At 47.6% G+C, this 19,027-nt stretch overlaps 1 protein-coding gene across 1 annotated transcript in view; it reads right to left on the minus strand.

Moving 5' to 3' along the window:
- Positions 1–11,609: 11,609 nt before the first annotated feature.
- Positions 11,610–19,027, minus strand: part of LOC133352538 (vitellogenin-like) — a 33,567-nt gene continuing 26,149 nt past the window's right edge. The window contains 9 exon segments of the mRNA XM_061568248.1: positions 11,610–12,060; positions 12,889–13,050; positions 13,954–14,113; positions 15,459–15,541; positions 15,781–15,866; positions 16,355–16,535; positions 17,051–17,195; positions 17,844–17,982; positions 18,698–18,843. Of these exon segments, the coding sequence (XP_061424232.1) occupies positions 11,951–12,060; positions 12,889–13,050; positions 13,954–14,113; positions 15,459–15,541; positions 15,781–15,866; positions 16,355–16,535; positions 17,051–17,195; positions 17,844–17,982; positions 18,698–18,843 (1,212 nt within the window). The 3' untranslated portion in view covers positions 11,610–11,950.

Here is a 19,027-nt window from a genome sequence, read left to right on the forward strand (position 1 = left end):
GGTGGTTGGTTGGTGGTGGTTGGTGGTGGTTGGTTGGTGGTGGTGGTTGGTTGGTGGTGGTGGTTGGTTGGTGGTGGTGGTTGGTTGATGGTGGTGGGTGGTTGGTGATGGTGGTGGTTGGTTGGTGGTGGTGGTGGTTGGTTGGTGGTGGTGGTGGTTGGAGGTGGTGATGGTGGTGGTGGTTGGTTGGTGGTGGTGGTGGTTGGTGGTGGTGGTGGGTTGGTGGTGGTGCTTGGTTGGTGGTAGTGGTTGGTGGGTGGTGGTTGGTGGTGGTGGTGGGTTGGTGGTGGTGGTGGTGGTTGGAGGTGGTGATGGTGGTGGTTGGTTGGTTGGTGGTGGTGGTTGGTTGGTGGTGGTGGTGGGTTGGTGGTGGTGGTTGGTTGGTGGTAGTGGGTGGTGGGTGGTGGTTGGTGGTGGTGGTGGGTTGGTGGTGGTGGTTGGTTGGTGGTGGTTGGTGGTGGTGGTTGGTTGGTGGTGGTGGTGGTTGGTGGTGGTGGTTGGTAGTGGTGGTGGTTTGTTGGTTGGTGGTGGTTGGTTGGTGGTGGTTGGTTGGTGGTGGTGGTGGTTGGTTGGTGGTGGTGGTTGGTGGTGGTGGTTGGTGGTGGTGGTGGTTGGTGGTGGTGGTGGTGGTGGTGGTGGTGGTGGTGGTTGGTGGTGGTGGTGGTTGGTGGTGGTGGTGGTGGTGTTGGTGGTGGTGGTTGGTGGTGGTGGTTGGTTGGTGGTGGTGGTTGGTGGTGGTGGTGGTTGGTGGTGGTGGTTGGTTGGTGGTGGTTGGTTGGTGGTGGTGGTTGATTGGTGGTGGTGGTTGGTTGGTGGTGGTTGGTTGGTGGTGGTGGTTGGTGGGTGGTGGTGGTTGGTTGGTGGTGGTTGGTGGGTGGTGGTGGTTGGTTGGTGGTGGTTGGTTGGTGGTGGTGGTTGGTTGGTGGTGGTTGGTTGGTGGTGGTGGTTGGTTGGTGGTGGTTGGTGGTGGTGGTTGGTTGGTGGTGGTTGGTGGGTGGTGGTGGTTGGTGGTGGTGGTTGGTGGTGGTGGTGGTTGGTTGGTGGTGGTTGGTTGGTGGTGGTGGTGGTTGGTTGGTGGTGGTTGGTTGGTGGTGGTGGTTGGTTGGTGGTGGTTGGTTGGTGGTGGTGGTTGGTGCGTGGTGGTGGTTGGTTGGTAGTAGTGGTTGGTTGGTGGTGGTGGTTGGTGGTGGTAGTGGTGGTGGTGGTTGGTTGGTGGTGGTTGGTTGGTGGTGGTGGTTGGTTGGTGGTGGTGGTGGTGGTGGTGGTCGGTTGGTGGTGGTGGTTGGTTGGTGGTGGTGGTTGGTGGGTGGTGGTGGTTGGTTGGTGGTTGTGGTTGGTTGGTGGTAGTGGTTGGTTGGTGGTGGTGGTTGGTTGGTGGTGGTTGGTTGGTGGTGGTGGTCGGTTGGTGGTGGTGGTTGGTTGGTGGTGGTGGTTGGTGGGTGGTGGTAGTGGTTGGTTGGTGGTGGTTGGTTGGTGGTGGTTGGTGGGTTGGTGGTGGTGGTTGGTTGGCGATGGTGGTGGTGGTTGTTCGTGGGTTGGTGGTGGTGGTGGTTGGTTGTTCGTGGGTTGGTGGTGGTGGTGGTTGGTTGGTGGTGGTGGTTGGTTGGTGGTAGTGGTTGGTTGGTGGTGGTGGTTGGTTGGTGGTGGTGGTGGTTGGTTGGCGATGGTGGTGGTGGTTGTTGGTGGGTTGGTGGTGGTGGTTGGTTGGTGGTGGTGGGTGGTAGTGGTTGGTGGTTGGTGGTGGTGGTTGGTTGGTGGTGGTTGGTTGGTGGTGGTTGGTTGGTGGTGGTGGTTGGTTGGTGGTGGTGGTTGGTGGTGGTGGTTGGTTGGTTGGTGGTGGGTTGGTGGTGGTTGGTTGGTGGTGGTGGTCGGTTGGTGATGGTGGTTGGTTGGTGGTGGTGGTTGGTTGGTGGTGGTGGCTGGTGGTTGGGTGGTGGTTGGTTGGTGGTTGGTGGTGGTGGTGGTTGGTGGTGGTGGTGATTGGTTGGTGATGGTGGTGGTGGGTTGGTGGTGGTGGTTGGTTGGTGGTGGTGTGTGGTGGTGGTGGTGGTTGGTGGTGGTTGGTTGGTGGTGGTTGGTTGGTTGATGGTTGGTTGGTGGTTGGTTGGTGGGTGGTGGTGGTTGGTTGGTGGTGGTTGGTTGGTTGGTGGTGGTGGTTGGTTGGTAGTGGTGGTTGGTTGGTTGGTGGTGGTTGGTTGTGGTGGTTGGTTGGTGGTGGTGGTTGGTTGGTGGTGGTGGTGGTGGCCCCGTGTGGTCGAGACTAACTACGGATTGGCAGCCAACGGAGGGAATCACGCCCCGGAAGGAAGAAAAAAAGAACGTCCGACATGGAGACGGAGTGATGATATCGTCGTCGGGCCTCAATATCATCCAGAAGCAGTGGATACATCATGGCCGTCGATGGTAATGACGATAGGAAATTCAGAGAGATGTCCGTCAATGAAACTTCTGAACGCGTGGATGATTTCCCCATGCTGTGACGATCAGTCATGCTGATCGGTTGGTTGACCATACTTCACTGCGCCGGTCATCGCTTGTTGGTTCACACATCAGTGCTGGACCACTGCTGTTAGTTTAACACGTAGTGGGCTAGATCGCGTAAGTAGAAATGTTGTGTCGTAACCCTCCACCACCCGACACAGCCAACGAGTAAGGGATTTGCCACGTAAACAAAACGCGCCAAATTAGTTACCACTCCAGCCCACCGGTGTGTTGGAGAGCAAATCGACAACATTTACAATTTGAGTAGTCCGACGTTTCGCTGGTAATTACATCCAGCATCATCGGGCGATGTGCCAGACTGCTGTTGGTGTGTTTGGTCGCGGCCGTGGATCGAACTGTCGAACCCCGTGGGATCGTTCCCCCTTTGCGCTAACCACTGCGCCACCGCTCCACCCAATGGTCATCGCAACCCCTCCCAATTAAAAAATCCGATTACGTCTGAATGGGCGAAAGTGATCATTGCGATATTTAATTAGCGAGGAGGGGAAGACTCCGCCTCTTCTCGCCTTCAGCGATCGGTTTCTTAATTGCGGAATCTGCAATGCTTAATTGGAGGTTGGACTCTTACGTCGTCCTCCACAACACTGCAGAGATAACGATGATATCCTGTCGTGGTGGAGTGGATAACATGCTGCACTTGCAATCCAGATGTTGCTGGTTGCATCCACTGGCACGGCACTTCTTGGAACAATAGTGCACATTCTTAGGTTTTTTCGGTAAAGTCACGTAGGTAATAAAATTAAAATGAATAAAAGTAAAATAAAAATAAAATAAAAATCACGACGTTTCGGAGGCAACACAAGCTTCCGTCTTCAGGTGGAATCGTCACAGCACTTGATACAGCTGTCGTGCTGTGACGGTTCCACCTGAAGACGGAAGCTTGTGTTGCCTCCGAAACGTCGTGATTTTTATTTTATTTTTAATTTTACTTTTATTAATTTTATTTTTTTTACCTACGTGACTTTACCGAAAAAAACCTAAGAATATGAATCCTTGCAGTCACGAAAGCTTCAAATCTAGAAACAATAGTGCACGTTTCTTAACCCCCCCCCCCCCCGCTGGCCCCCGTCCACCCAGCAGTATAAATGGGTAACACCACCACATTTAATCAGATTCTTTTTTCAGACTGGAGGAATCCGATGAGCGATTAAGCTCTTTTTCATAGGTATCCAGTATAGGGTCGGGTCAACAAAGTTACGGTAACAAGGAATTAAAACAAAGGGTAGGAGTGCAAAATAGAAACAAGGTAAACATATCAAGAAAAATAAATAACGACCAATAAATTTAGTATGCAAGTACAAATTCATAAATTCCCGGTGATGTTTCTAGACTAAATGCAAGCTTGGGCAAGGCAGCAAAACAACACCAGTTCCAGACCATACCAAAACCAGCGCACAGGCCGTCAATAAAAGTGCACATTAAAATGTTGTGTGAGCACTTCCACCTCTTATAAGACATTCGGTCAGCTTGAAAGAGAGATGCGGCTAAATTGCCTCGAGGAGGGGAGCTCGCGAGAGCGCCCTTCTGCCATCAGTGGTGTCAGTGGAGTACTGTCATTGCAGGGCTGCACCTTTATCTTTTACGATTAGCCCATTGCAGGAGTTGACCAAACTCCAGTGCAGGCGAGACACGATAAACTTCTCAGTTCATATGCAAATGTATTATTTGCACACTCCACGCGCCTGATGATTGTTAAACACGCCCCTCGTGACATTGGGGGCTTCGGTTACAATTAAATCGTCCTCCATGTCACACCAGACACGCATGCACATACACACACACACGATTGCTCTCTTATTTCGTATGGTTGCTATGTCAATTGAGATGTGTTTAGCAATAATCAGCCATGTTTAGTCTGTAACGGTTTAAATAAAACAAATGGTCAATGTTAAAAGTCGTAGCCTCGTGGGATGCCAGGACAGGAGGTTTGGAAACCCTGGCCCATATGCTACATGTTTACGTGTATACAGAATACATAGTACGTATGTATATACATAATATCCATTCATTCGATATCACGTTCGCCACTTGTTGCAGAGGTTCACGGTTCCATTCCAGCGGTCGCCCGAATAAATACTGCAGGTGTACTCACCTTAAACATATGAAGATCCTCACAGTAGACGTTAAAGATTCCGTGACGTCATTCACAAGAGAAGGCGATTGTGTGTCGGCGTCATTGTCCGAATGTGAAAAAGTACCCACAAATTACTCAATTGGGATGATACGTACCATAGCAGTCATGGCCCACTGCTTCGAAACGGACAGACACAAAATAGACATACGTTTATGTATTCCCATTCGATAATAATAATCAGGTCAAAGCCCATTGAGATCACATCTCTTTTTAAAGGAAGACCTGGAAAAAACAGCTGGAGTGGTCACCTAAGAATGGAACGTGTTTGAGAGATCGTCCTCCAAAGGAGATGGAGCGATGAAATCAGCTTGTGTGCAGGATTATTTCATCGCAGAGCAAGATAACACGAGCTTGAAGAGGCCTTCATCCAGCAGTGGACTGACGTCGGCCGATGATGATGATAATGATGATGACAGCATGATAAGCGAAATTCGAAAAGTCAAATAAAAATAATGCACGGCAATGAGCTGATCCGTATGTCGATTGACAGTAATACTGCTGCTACTGTCGTAAGCAACTTAGGCATTACGGCACAGACAATTACATAAGGGCTTACGTGTTGTCAATAATGGCAGAGCCAATCAGACAAACTGCAATCACTGTTATCGAAATACAGCGTGATGGAGTTTTACAATGTTGCGATTTTGAATTCAACGGGCCCCATTTCTTAAGTGGATAGCTCTTGCCAATAACACTGGTCAGCACGGCAGTAATTGACTATGACCAAAACACCTTAAATGTGGCTTGATCTCGCCAGATCTCTAAGCTGGTTGGAGCCTGGTTAACATATTTTATGGGTGGCCACTGGGTGTTGTAGGTGCGTGGGTACGATGTTGCCAAGTCGTCTTGAGTGTTACCACCCCATCCGTACGCATGGGTGGTTATTCTGGGTATTCCGGTTTCCTCCAACATGAATCCACTCATTAATGGCATTAGCCAAACATTACAAAAACAAGACCCTCTTCACAATGTATTGAGACTCAGTGAGGATTAGCTCTGTAAATAATTTGTCATGATTATCGTTTAACAGGCGTGACTCTATTGATGCAACCCAGTGTGTTTGATCTGGTCCAGAGTTTGCCCTGCTCAAATAATGATGTTAAACATTGGCCTGGAAGACCCATAGACTGGTGAATTGAATTGAAAAATATATTTTACTTTTATGTGAAAAGAGTGGCTGCTTAAATGGCCCAGCCTTGTCCACAAGTCAGTGTCCCCGTGGTCTAACAAGCATTGGGCGGCACATATGTCAATGACCATTGCACACACCAAGGGCAATTACTGTTGACATTCCACCAAATCAGACGCGTAGAAATTGAGGGTTCAGGCAGTGCCACTGCCCATGGGCCCCCCGTGCAGAGGAGAGCAGGCACCGGGCTGCAATAGAGGTGGAGAAAACTCGGGGCGAGTGCTGGTGGTTGACTGGAGCTATGTCCGTGTCGGCTTTAGGCGTAGGCAATTGGAGTCATTTACCCAGGGCGGTGGCAAATTGTTGGGACTCTGGAGGGATAACGGCAATGTCAAATTCTGCAGTCGGGTGGCCGGGATTAGTGGGCTTGTGGGCATGCGAACTGCTCACGTGAGCGTGTGAAATGCGCTATTGGCACGCGAAGACGTGACGTGTGAGGTGACAGTGATAGATCACAGGGGGTCCCATTTTCATTCCTAGCATCAGGACCATTGCCAATGGTGCAACGCCACTGCACCAAATGATGCTCGCCTTTTAGCACAGGCCATCGTAATGAGGCGTTCACCTACTGAATCTCAATAGGTGTACACCTGTCAAAAGTAAACCCACTCTTCATTGGAAGGCAACACAAATACTCCCATCTCCAAATATTGCTTGATATCCATTTAAAATAAGGGATGAAAGGCTTCATTGATTTGTGAATATGGACTGAGTTGGGCCAGCGAAGCATTATATTCTTGTAATCTCTCATTTACTTGATACAGCTGTCGTGGCTGTGACGGTTCCACCTGAAGACGGAAGCTTGTGTTGCCTCCGAAACGTCGTGATTTTTATTTTATTTTACTTTTATTAATTTTAATTTAATTTTTTTACCTACGTGACTTTACCGAAAAAACCTAGGAATAAGCATTGACTGCCCCATATGCCTACAGTCGTCAATACGCTAGAAAACATTTCAAACAGTGGGGTATCGTGCATGATTGGCATGGGTTCTGGCGGTTTGGTGGTGCTGAAATGTTTCCGCCTCTTCGTAGCCTGGCGTCTGGGTCACTCCACTGCCCGCACATTCGATCATTGTACCGCTCATAGCAAACACATTGGTCAATGTTTTCACATCTGTAGTAGTAGCGGTCACCACAATACACGCACACGCGTGTCGCGAATTTTGGTCTGAATGAGACAGCGAGGAAAGTGTGGCTGACTTCAGACGCAGCGTGTGTACGAATCCACACTGCGTGATATAATCACGTTCTTCCCTTGACCCCCAGTGCTGTGTTTAACACCATTATTTATTTATTGAACACACCACGCATGCACGCACGCACGCGGATTTGTCTTGCTGGCACGGCCATCACACGTGACACCACACCGTAATCAGTGCAGTTCAATTACAGTATTATATTCAATTCAATTTACTTTGATTTCAGGCTTACGTAAGAGACCAAACAACGTTATTTTATCCAACGAAAACGTGGGTAAAAATGATTGAACGTTGCATCAGCAATGGTTCTGGAGTAGTACATTAATACATAATTAATCATCAAAACAGCAGCAACAATCAGGTTATAGAGTGCAGCAAATTGAGCATTAATGTGTGCAACATTTTCAAAATCAGAATTATTCAATCATGAACGGTAAACATCAAAACAACATGTTCTAGAATGCTACGAATCACAATTCCGAATAAAAATTCACTAAATATAACAGCAAAAGGTTCTGGACTGCTACCATTTGAAACGCCGTGTAAACAACCACAAGCAGTGAACATCACAACCGCGAAAGGTCTTCGCGTGCCACAATTCAACATTAATCACTTACCAATCGTACACAATAATTGCTTGATATCTTCACCTCCGATAAGCACGGTTCGATACGTACGGTGCGAAAGAAGTTCACCAGATATGCATACATAAACCTGTCACCGCGAACATTGGACAATGCATGGCTAGGCCTGGTGTCAATGAATTGCTCTGCGGGCCATAATGGATTTTAAACCTCACGTCATTAGCATCTTCCTACCCGAGACGTATGCCACTGACTGCTATTTTTTTTGTCACGTAAAAACAAAATCGACACGAGAACAATAGGAAAAACAATGAGTACTTGCGTAAGAATTGTTTTTTAAGGTTGCTTCAATTTACCTTTCATTCAAACTGCCAAGATAAAGGTCTTTGGCAGACGCGATAACTTTCTGTTGTCAATGTATTCATTAACATTTTTCAACAATGGCATCAACTTCATATTGGTAGCCTTTTATTTAATGAATTACTGTAATTGTACGGCGCAGTCCCTTAGCCGACTATTCCCAATTCTTCTCACGTATCCAAAGGACCACCTTAAAGCAGGATAGTATAAGACAGAGTATATATATATAGCGATGGCTCTATTGCCACGGGACACTGTGTCATTTGCTGAACCAATGCTGCACATGGAATAAAAATAAAAGGAAATATATTGCAACAATTGTTACATAACTTTGCTGTGGCTGGCTAAAAATGCGCTATGTTCACAGTTATTATTTAGTTTTAACTTGTGTGGTGGAGCTTCATGTTGGCTTGCAAGTTATATTTTTGAATGTGTTCAACTGCACTGTAGGGATAAGGCAACGTACTCTTTGTCAGACACACCGAGAAGAAGCGTTGCGGAGCTCCAACGCGGTTTCAAACCAGAGGAGTCATGTACCAGATTTCATTTTCTCTGGCCGTGTGCTACAGCAGAGGTGTAGAGAATTCCAACAGGACCCACATCTCTGCTTTATTGACCTGGTCAAGGCTAATGATACCCTAAATAGGCCAGGGGCTCTGCGTTATTTTCCGTGATTTTAGAGTCACTGACCGTCTGCTCACAATAATTAAGGATCTTAATTCTAGATTTGAAGCTTTCGTGACTGCAAAGATTCATATTCTTAGGTTTTTTCGGTTAAGTCACGTAAGTAAAACATCAAAATAAAAATAATAAAATAAAAATAAAAATCACGACGTTTCGGAGGCAACACAAGTCTCCGTCATCAGGTGGGACCGTCACAGCCGAATTAGCTGCATCAAGTGAAGCAATGATTCAAGATGCTTCACCGTCACAGCCGAATTAGCTGCATCAAGTGAAGCAATGATTCAAGATGCTTCACCGTCACAGCCGAATTAGCTGCATCAAGTGAAGCAATGATTCAAGATGCTTCACCGTCACAGCCGAATTAGCTGCATCAAGTGAAGCAATGATTCAAGATGCTTCACCGTCACAGCCGAATTAGCTGCATCAAGTGAAGCAATGATTCAAGATGCTTCACCGTCACAGCCGAATTAGCTGCATCAAGTGAAGCAATGATTCAAGATGCTTCACCGTCACAGCCGAATTAGCTGCATCAAGTGAAGCAATGATTCAAGATGCTTCACCGTCACAGCCGAATTAGCTGCATCAAGTGAAGCAATGATTCAAGATGCTTCACCGTCACAGCCGAATTAGCTGCATCAAGTGAAGCAATGATTCAAGATGCTTCACCGTCACAGCCGAATTAGCTGCATCAAGTGAAGCAATGATTCAAGATGCTTCACCGTCACAGCCGAATTAGCTGCATCAAGTGAAGCAATGATTCAAGATGCTTCACCGTCACAGCCGAATTAGCTGCATCAAGTGAAGCAATGATTCAAGATGCTTCACCGTCACAGCCGAATTAGCTGCATCAAGTGAAGCAATGATTCAAGATGCTTCACCGTCACAGCCGAATTAGCTGCATCAAGTGAAGCAATGATTCAAGATGCTTCACCGTCACAGCCGAATTAGCTGCATCAAGTGAAGCAATGATTCAAGATGCTTCACCGTCACAGCCGAATTAGCTGCATCAAGTGAAGCAATGATTCAAGATGCTTCACCGTCACAGCCGAATTAGCTGCATCAAGTGAAGCAATGATTCAAGATGCTTCACCGTCACAGCCGAATTAGCTGCATCAAGTGAAGCAATGATTCAAGATGCTTCACCGTCACAGCCGAATTAGCTGCATCAAGTGAAGCAATGATTCAAGATGCTTCACCGTCACAGCCGAATTAGCTGCATCAAGTGAAGCAATGATTCAAGATGCTTCACTTGATACAGCTAATTCGGCTGTGACGGTCCCAGCTGATGACGGAGACTTGTGTTGCCTCCGAAACGTCGTGATTTTTATTTTTATTTTATTATTTTTATTTCGATGTTTTACTTACGTGACTTAACCGAAAAAACCAATGAAAATGAAGGATCTTCATTGCAGTGGGCAAGCCCCGAATGAAGTTGCGTGTCTGGTTGTTGGAACCTTCGATTCGGGGTGCGACAGGGATGTCCTCTGGCCCCTACATTGTTTAACGTTGCCTTCGACCATGTAGTTTTAGCTTTCCATCTGGTGTAGATACAATGGGATGCTGATCGATGCTTGGGTGCGGTCAAGGGATGGCCTCCTATTGGTCAACCATATGTATGCTGATGATCTGGTGCTTGCTGCTTACTGTGAGGAGTTGGAGATGCTAGTGCTGAACCTGGAGCATGTTGCTAAGAAATAGGGACTTAGCATCAGCCCCTCAAATACTAAGCGCCTGCCTGGGTGTTTTATGTCATCAAATGCTCCCCTCCCTCGAATCCCCATAAGTTGATGAGGCATTTGCGGAGAGAGCGGAGAAGTTTCCATATATGGGCCAGCACCGCTTTGGCAACCGGAGGTCTCACATCAGTCAAGTTGCATTATATTTTCATCAGCTGCATAGCACTGTGTAAGATACCTGACCTGTCGCTCCATATAAAGCTCCGGGTCTTCTCGGCCACAGTTATACCCTTCTTTATGTTTGCAAAACGTGGAACCCTCTAAAAGAATACCTGCGCTGGTTTGAAATATTCAGGCTAGCCTGCCTACGATCCATCCTGGGTTTAACCGGACTGGATTGTGTGAGGAGTTCACAGATCCTTGAAAGATTTGGACACAGGCCCATCAGTGAGCTCCTCTGGCAATCGAAACTGCAGTTGGATGGGTCATGTAGCCCGCATCCCCAGCCACCGCATGCCCAAGGAGTTTTTGTTCGGCGATTTTGACCGGATAGATGGGGCGAAGCAGACACGGCACGGGCTAGAGAAGAGATGGATTGACGTGGGACAGAAGGATGGGGATCTGATTGTCCTTGCCGATGACTGGTACCAGCAGTGTCAAGATCGGCATCTGTGGAGGAGGTCCGTGAAGGACGCTGCTGGGAAGTTGGAGGCAGTCGCCCTCCAGCAACAACGGAGGGTAGAGGAGTGACGCTCCCAACAATGAACTCCGAGAGTTGGCACAATAGGGAGCACAGTTGGCGCATCTGCCAGTCATCTCAGTCAACCCATGGCACCTGTTTCTGTTCCGTGACCTCCTTTCACCAGGCCTTCGACACTTCACGTGGCCTCAAAGTGCACCTAGCATGGCACAAGCGCCATGGTGACGTCACCAGCACTTAGTGGTGAACGGCGGTTGTTGTTGGTGGTATTGGAATAATACTGTCGTAATAATAATGTACGGCTCTTTGCTAATCTACTGCTGGATGATGGCCTCCCGTGGGTTGTTTACCCATACTTGACCATTCTGTTGAGAATTGGTTGATGGAATGGGCGGCGGTGGAAGTGGAGGGGGCGGGCGGTGGGATGGTTAACTGCTAATAGTGAAAACCAGTTGTATTGCATTGATTCACATTGAAATATGGGGTTGCCGTATATGGCACGTGTGGACATGTTCGACCGATGTTTTTGGTGACTATGCGTTTGCGGAAATGAAACGGCTTGCAAGAGTGAAGTTTGTGTGTAATTTTTTTTTATTTCAAAATCAAGTGTTAAGGCAAAACAATTTCCGGAAACAAAAACAATATGATTTACATTCGCGTTTACATTTAAGGACGTAATATAACTGTGGATTATTCCTTCTTAGAGATACACTCAAATCACAAACAATCATGAATTAAGACTGGGAAAAACTCACAGCAACACAATATATCTCTGCACTACTCCGAACATATCAAGTATTAATAATGTTAGCTGACCGCTGGAAGGTTTAGGCATTGTGTGAGCATTTTTTCGAATCAATGAGGGTTGGTGTAGGTGATTGCATGGTGTTGTTTTTTTCCTTCCTCGAGCGAGAGCCGAATTACGCGACGCAAGCCACATGCGCCTCCATCTCGGTAATGAGGTCCTCGCTCTTGCCGCTAAGGCTGAAGGGACGGCCCTCAGACATGGCCAGGGAGATGGCTTCGGACTCTGCGAATGGTCACGGAAGAAACAATGAATATGACGTGTGTACGTGTGCATGCGTGCGGGTGTGTGCGTGGTGTCTTATGGGGAACGCAGCAGCGTGGCTACGAACCCAGGGACCCACCGAGTTAAATTCCCGGCTATGGTTAACAACAGTGGTGGTTATCATATCCACCTTAGGGCCTCCCTTAGGTTGAATCAGCATTAAATGAGTAAATGGTATGGAGCACAATTATCAGCTATGGGGAGTCAAAGGTGGCCAGATGTGGAGTTGGTGAAAACCACCTCTCATGGACTGGCGAGCTGAGCTTAATAGGTGCTCATCAAACACAATTTGCTCTCCAAGATTCTCTGTAGCTATATCCAGTGGCGGTGCTGGTCATAAGCTTTGGTCGTCATGCAGCCGAAGCTCAAGGTGTCCTCAGATTCTTTTACAAAATAGCTCTGCATCAATATCTCAAATTCATATTCAAACAAACATCGCAAACCCAATATCAAAAATCCAATCAACGTCCCTCATCACTATTCTTGTTTGCATCTCCCTTCACCCATTTCAGTAAATCTCTATTTTTGTCTATATTCTTTTTTTTATCTCACTACATCCATAGCTCTTGTCTACGTCTCTTTCGCCATGCCATGCTGGCCTGATGGGCTGATAGTTGTCATCACGTTTTGTTTTGTGTTGACGGTGGAATTGCTGCATCTCAGGATTTTTGAGAGGTGGCAGCAGCTTCGGGGGAAGCCTTCATTCAGCAGCGGATTGACCATGGCTAATCATGATGACGATGATGGTTGATGGGGGGGGAGGGGGGGAAGGGTGGAGCTGCTACTCACCGGCTGGCAGGCAGTGCATGGCCACAGAGACTGGCACGGAGCGGGAAGCTGAGCAGGTGGCAGGGCAGCGCATGATGGGCTCGGTGGAGTAGCAGTTCTCGCGAGAGCCGCTGATGGCGGAGGTGCTCTCCTTGTGCACGGTCTGACGGCTCAGGGCGCAGGCTGATGCGCAGTGTCGGCACACACGAGAGCACACACGAGAGCACACACATAGACAAAGATGAAGATCCCCCCCCCCCTCCACGTAGCTTTTAAGCGGACAGTCGGAGTCAAGTGCTGCGAGCGAGCCTGCGTCGAGTGACCATGTTTACACATTGTACCGGTTACTCGTTTGAGGCCGAGTCGACCTAGGGGGAGGCTCAAGACCGGATCGGATATTCACCAATGGCGTTGGCCGTGAGCGGGAATCGAACTCGGGTCCGCCAGGTTCGCAGTGCGGTGCGCTCACCGGAGCACGACCACTTTCCACGAGAGCGCTCGCACACACTCACGCTACTCGAGCATTCGCTTGTACTCATCTCGAGATGGTGGTCTGAAGCCAGAGATGGCATTGCCACATTAATATGGTCCATGTTAATGTGACCGATTTCGCATCATCTCCAGATGTAACATTATCAACTGGTGATAATTCTATCTTTACTTTTACCGATGACTAAATCTCCATGAATGTGCCCGATTTCATCAGTATCTAAGCAGGTTAGTGCCTGGTTAGTGCTTGACTGCCTAGGACGACCCAGTGTTGTAGACCTTGGCTGTGAGGTGACAAGGAGATGGCTATACAGCAATGGATTATTGAATCCATTTGTAAGGAGCATTGAGTGTTACCCGCTCATAATCACGGCTTTTCTCCGGCTACTAGTTTTCTCCCACATGCAGCCAGCCACTGGTGAATGAAATTGGTCCATCGTCCCAATTTCCAGGCCCCTTTCTGAATAACCCCCCCCCCCCCCCCACTTAAAAAGACTCGGCGAAGCATTCCTGGCTAAATAAATGGCATTATTGATTCATTATTACTTCCACCGACTGGTTATTGGTGTGCAAGTGTGAGATGGACAGGCCACATACCACCACCGCAGGTCTCGTCCGGTGCAATCCAGGAGTGGGCGAAGCTCGTGAAGTCTTTGGCCACTTCCAAGTTGGGCATGCGCATCTCAGTCACCAGCTCGTCGTCGTTGTGGCCGCACAGACCGCACGTTTGTCCCTTCAGCGATGACGGCACCCAAACCTGCCACCACCCCACCCACACACACGGCTCTGTTGTTTAATCGGCTCACGACGATTGCATTTGCCAAGGGTGCTGGACGTAAACTGGCTCAGCTGGCAGCGTGCTGAGCCGGCAAAACCGCTCAGATCCTGCATTGGAATCTACGTCCCGACTGCCCGCGATGAATGTCTCATTACCTATCTGAATTCAAGAACTGTGTTAACTCTTCAATTTCGATTTAAAGCTTTCGTGACTGCAGGGATTCATCTCCTTGGTTCTTTCGGTAAAGTCACGTAGAAGGGAAGTAATAAAATAATAAAAATAAAACATAATAAAATAATTCTCACGACGTTTCGGCTACAACGCAAGCAGCTCCAAGCTTGGCAGTGTCTCATTCTTCACCTGAAGACGGCTGCTTGCGTTGTAGCCGAAACGTCGTGAGAATTATTTTATTATGTTTTATTTTTATTATTTTATTACGTCCCTTCTACGTGACTTTACCGAAAGAACCAAGAAGATGTGTGAACTCTTATTATTATTATATCTGTTGTGGGTGTGGATGTCTGAAACTTACCATGCGACGCCCTCTAGTGGCCATAGCTAGTAAGTCTTGCATGACGGATTTTTTGTGGTACCAAGTGTATGGAGCGGTTGTTTAAGTGAGGAATTATGGGGTTGGATACATTAGATTGATGCGTGTTTACATGTGCATGGATGCATGATAGTTTAGCACGTGTGTGTGCTAGCATTAATGGGAGCCATGTCTAGCCGAGGCACTTCCAACCATTCAAATCCGCAGGTATTAAACTCATAACGTAATGTATTCGGCCTTTTAAACGTGGACATTGACGCTTGCTTGCTTGCTTGCGTGCTTGCGTGCTTGCTTGCTTGCTTACGACCGTGCAAATCTTTCGGTCGTTTTTTAACCCACTTCCCGTTATCCAATCTAGCTGACATTTTGCACACAGACTCGTTGTGCGTGACAATTAATTTTCGTGAATTTTTTTTTCCAAAATTTTACACTGTTTAGGGAATTTTTTTAAAATATTTAATTACCAATTGCTTAATGGTGGCAGACAATCATCTGACCCATAGGTGGCAGAGATCTCAAGCCAGAGGACGAGAGGACTCTAGCCGCCATGCATATAAAGAATTTATAGTGAAAAACTTTGTTTTTACGGGTTAATTTTTTATGAAGAGACGAGTCATAGGGCAGATAGATGACAGCACAGATGGCAGGGGGCCAGACTGTGAGGGTCTCTGCACGTCTCGTGCACCCACTGAGACGAGTCCCCATTCATTCCACGTCGCCTGCGTCTGGCCGAGGGCTCACGTAAATGCGACTGGAGGGTACTGTCATTCTCACCTGAACGGATGAGGAGTTGAACGACACTTTCAGATCCTTATACTTGAGCAGGAGGTGCACTCCGTCATCCAGAATCAGAAAACCTGACGGAAAAAGTGCACATGTCGTAACTTGAGCAACCACCAAGTTTAAGAGGAGAGTAATGCTGTATTCATAGGATGATTTAACAGCTCAGTGTATCCGTTACTTTGAAAGTGACCGCCTCCGTTGTTCGTGTTGATTGTGATATTGACATTGCATTTAGTAAGCATATTTTAAATAGTCAGAAGAAACATGTGGATCGCGTAAGACGGTACGAAAAGGTGTGTGAGTGTCGTCTCACCGAATTGATTTTTCTGGGACAGACGACGCAGGGGCACCTTTTCGCCATCGACTCTGATGTCGTTCCTGCTCGCAATCTTCACCTTTCTGTAACGAAATAATAACCAAGGCCCAACAATCACCAGCAGAATACCTCAGTACATCGGGTGCACGCTGACACGCGTGGCACAGCTAAAGAGATGCCCGTAACCAATCTTCCCTCTGTATCTTGGAAGCTTGGTTAGGTTTTCAGCTTGGTCAGTGATTGTTGGATGGGGTGACCACAATGACTTGCCGGGGGTTACGGGGCTTGGGGCTGCTATGTGTTGCCTAGAGGTGGCAGCGGCGAGCGTCACCCCTTTAATATTCTTTGTGGGGGTTCTCTTCGATTTCCTCCCACGTGAAGCCAAACTCTCATGAATGGGAATTGAGAATACAATCCAATGCATCATCCTGAAAAAAAATGAGTCTTTACGACTCGGTGCGGATTGTCTGAGTAGACATTTAACAACGTTACTATTCGTGTTATTTGTTACACGGTGCGTTGCATTAAACGCATTTAAGTACACAAGCGTGGTTGTGGCTTGTTTACATACGTGTTATCGAGCTGGAGCTCAAGAGAGATACGTCTTTCGGAGTCCAGCTTGACGAGAACGATGACATGAGGCTTGGAACCGCATTCCTGTGCCAGCACGTGGTAGCAACTCTCCGGCATGTCATAGTTGAAGAAGGCGCCGTTAAACGTGGTCAGGGATTGTTCATTCAGCTCGCACACAGCTACAAGACATTGACACATCAGAGGGAAAAGACAAAAAAAAATCACGTTACACGATCTGTGTACAGTCAGTCGCAACTGTCGCTGCAAGAGGATGTGACGTGGTTCCGGCTGTTTGGGTGCAACTCCAAATTTGCACAAAATATTCTTTAGAAAACGGGTATTTACTGGATAATTGAAGGACAAAAAAGTAATATTACTTTTAGCTCTCTGCTATGTTGTCGGTTTGTGCCACGTGTTCTACAGCTGTCTGACGTTTTGCGCCACATTTAGGGGAGCTCCTCAAGTTCAGTTCCTGAAGAAGCTCGCAGTAGATGGAGAAAAATGTCGGCTATCGTGTTGAACCCACACATCCGATTGGCACGTTTGGCTACATACGGTGCGAAAAGCGTTCAACATACGGACCACACATGGTGCAGTCTGCAAACCACTTCAGAGAGCAACGTCGCACAACTCCCAAAACCTACGCAGGAGGACTATCATAACAAGGGATGTATATTTCGAAAGCGGTCCTCACAGGCGACGGGTTCTTGGGCGATGCCTGAGAAGGCGCTGGCGATCTGCGCTGGAAGACTCTCGGATTGGGATCCTTCGGGACGATCCCAGAACCGTGGTGAGGGGAAGGTGAATGGCAATAAAATGCCCTGCTGGTAATAAGTGACCTGTTGGGGAAAAAAAAACAACAAGAAAGCGATGAGCGGAAATGTCATAGCCTCACAAAAACCGACGCAAAGCATCTTTGGCTTTCTAAATAGCTGTTCATTAAAAAAGGGGAAACATTCTTTAATAATTTCCCCTTGATCCTTCGCTATTGGTTGTAATGAGTATGCTCCAAGCTCGGAGTTAGATGGATCGTTACATTGCGTGACCACGAGGAATGGCTATCGTTTAAGGAAGACTTCATTCAGCAGTGGATAGATCATGGCTGCTGCTGCTGCTGCTGATGATTAAGGACAATGATGACACATATTAACATGTATCTGTATTATGTAACACTGCAAAATCACAAAAAAAACATGTTTGTAAACCCACAGATTGCCAGAACTTAACTGGGACGGAACATAAATGGTAGTGGGCCCGAGCACACGGGCACCCACTCCCACCACCTGTTTCCTCATTCCTCTGTTGTGTCTCAACTCAAGGCTCCCATTCAATTCCCACAAGGTTCTTGAAAGGTCCTGGCCCAAGGCCATCAATTGTCATGAAAGTCACCCACCTCAAGACTCCTCCGGTTTGGTTTCAGAGATTTGTAACCAACATCTAAAACCGGCGCGAGGATTTCGTTTTGATGCTTTTATTTTAAATCCTACCTTGGGGAGCTTCACGATGATGTTCATTCTCCTGGGAGTCATGGCTGCTAAAATGACAGAGACTTGATGTTTCTGGTTCCTCTTTGGAATGACTTCCATCTGCATCTTGGAGGCGATCACAGGGGCTTTGTTCTGAAGCCTGGAAATACATGCGGCCGTTCTCAGTTAGCCTCATCCGTCACGAATTAAGCAGGGATGTCCGCAGCAGCGTAGTGTTTGTGACGAACAGCTTGTCTGCCTGAACAAACACAAGCCTTCCCCTACAGATCAACGACAACTGCGTTAGGTGCGGAGTGTACCATTATTATATCCGGCCCGGCGACACAGTGGAAGATGATGCGGGTCACAGTCACAAGGCCTACGAGTTTAAAACCTGCTCAAGGAGACATCCCTCTTGAGGTGCAATGAATCTAATACCACTCTGCGGGGAAGACAACAGTGGTTGTCCTATGGAAAGACTCACCCCCGCTAAAGGCATGTGGAATTTACACCACTGGCGTAGAGACTTCAAATGAAATCAACGACGCCCTGATCTGAACGGAGCGGAAAACCACTTTTCACTTTTTTTACATTATCGATAGAGGCTTTCGTGTTGAAATGGTCGATCCAATTAATTCGAGCATGATGTTAGGCGTTAAGTTCCATTTAATGTATACTGCACTAGACAGCCTTTGCTTCGTAGCGTTTTCCCCGTTGTGCTGCATGGCTCTCGGATGCGTTTTCCGCTTGCGCCGCCGTCGTTTGGCACGATGTCCGACGTTTTAGCTCCACGTGCTGGGAGGTCGTCGAGCTGATGAGGGGCAGGAGGAGAGAGCTACGTGGCTGTTGTTGGTGCGTGTGTCGACTGCACTCACAGTGAGTTCTTCGCTCTCTGCCAGGAGCTGGGCAGGCGGCCCCACTTCATATCCACGCGGGCGGCAGGGTGCGACTGGAGGTTGCCGGTCGACGCCTCCAGCATGACGCGGTACTGCTGGCAGTTCTTTCCCCAGCCGATTGCAGCCTACACACAAGATCAAGTTCAAGTTCATTTATTAGATATATAGCCCTGTGAGCCATTCGGCTCTTGAATCGGGTGCAACCGCAACAAACAAAAAACAAAAACATGAACAAAAAACATTTTAAAGTGAATATGTGACTGAGTGCAAACATAAAATCCAAGAAAAGACAGTAAAATATTGTAGAAA

Source organism: Lethenteron reissneri, chromosome 41, assembly GCF_015708825.2.
Source record: "Lethenteron reissneri isolate LAM-NWPU_2019-01 chromosome 41, ASM1570882v1, whole genome shotgun sequence".
NCBI lineage: Eukaryota > Metazoa > Chordata > Hyperoartia > Petromyzontiformes > Petromyzontidae > Lethenteron > Lethenteron reissneri.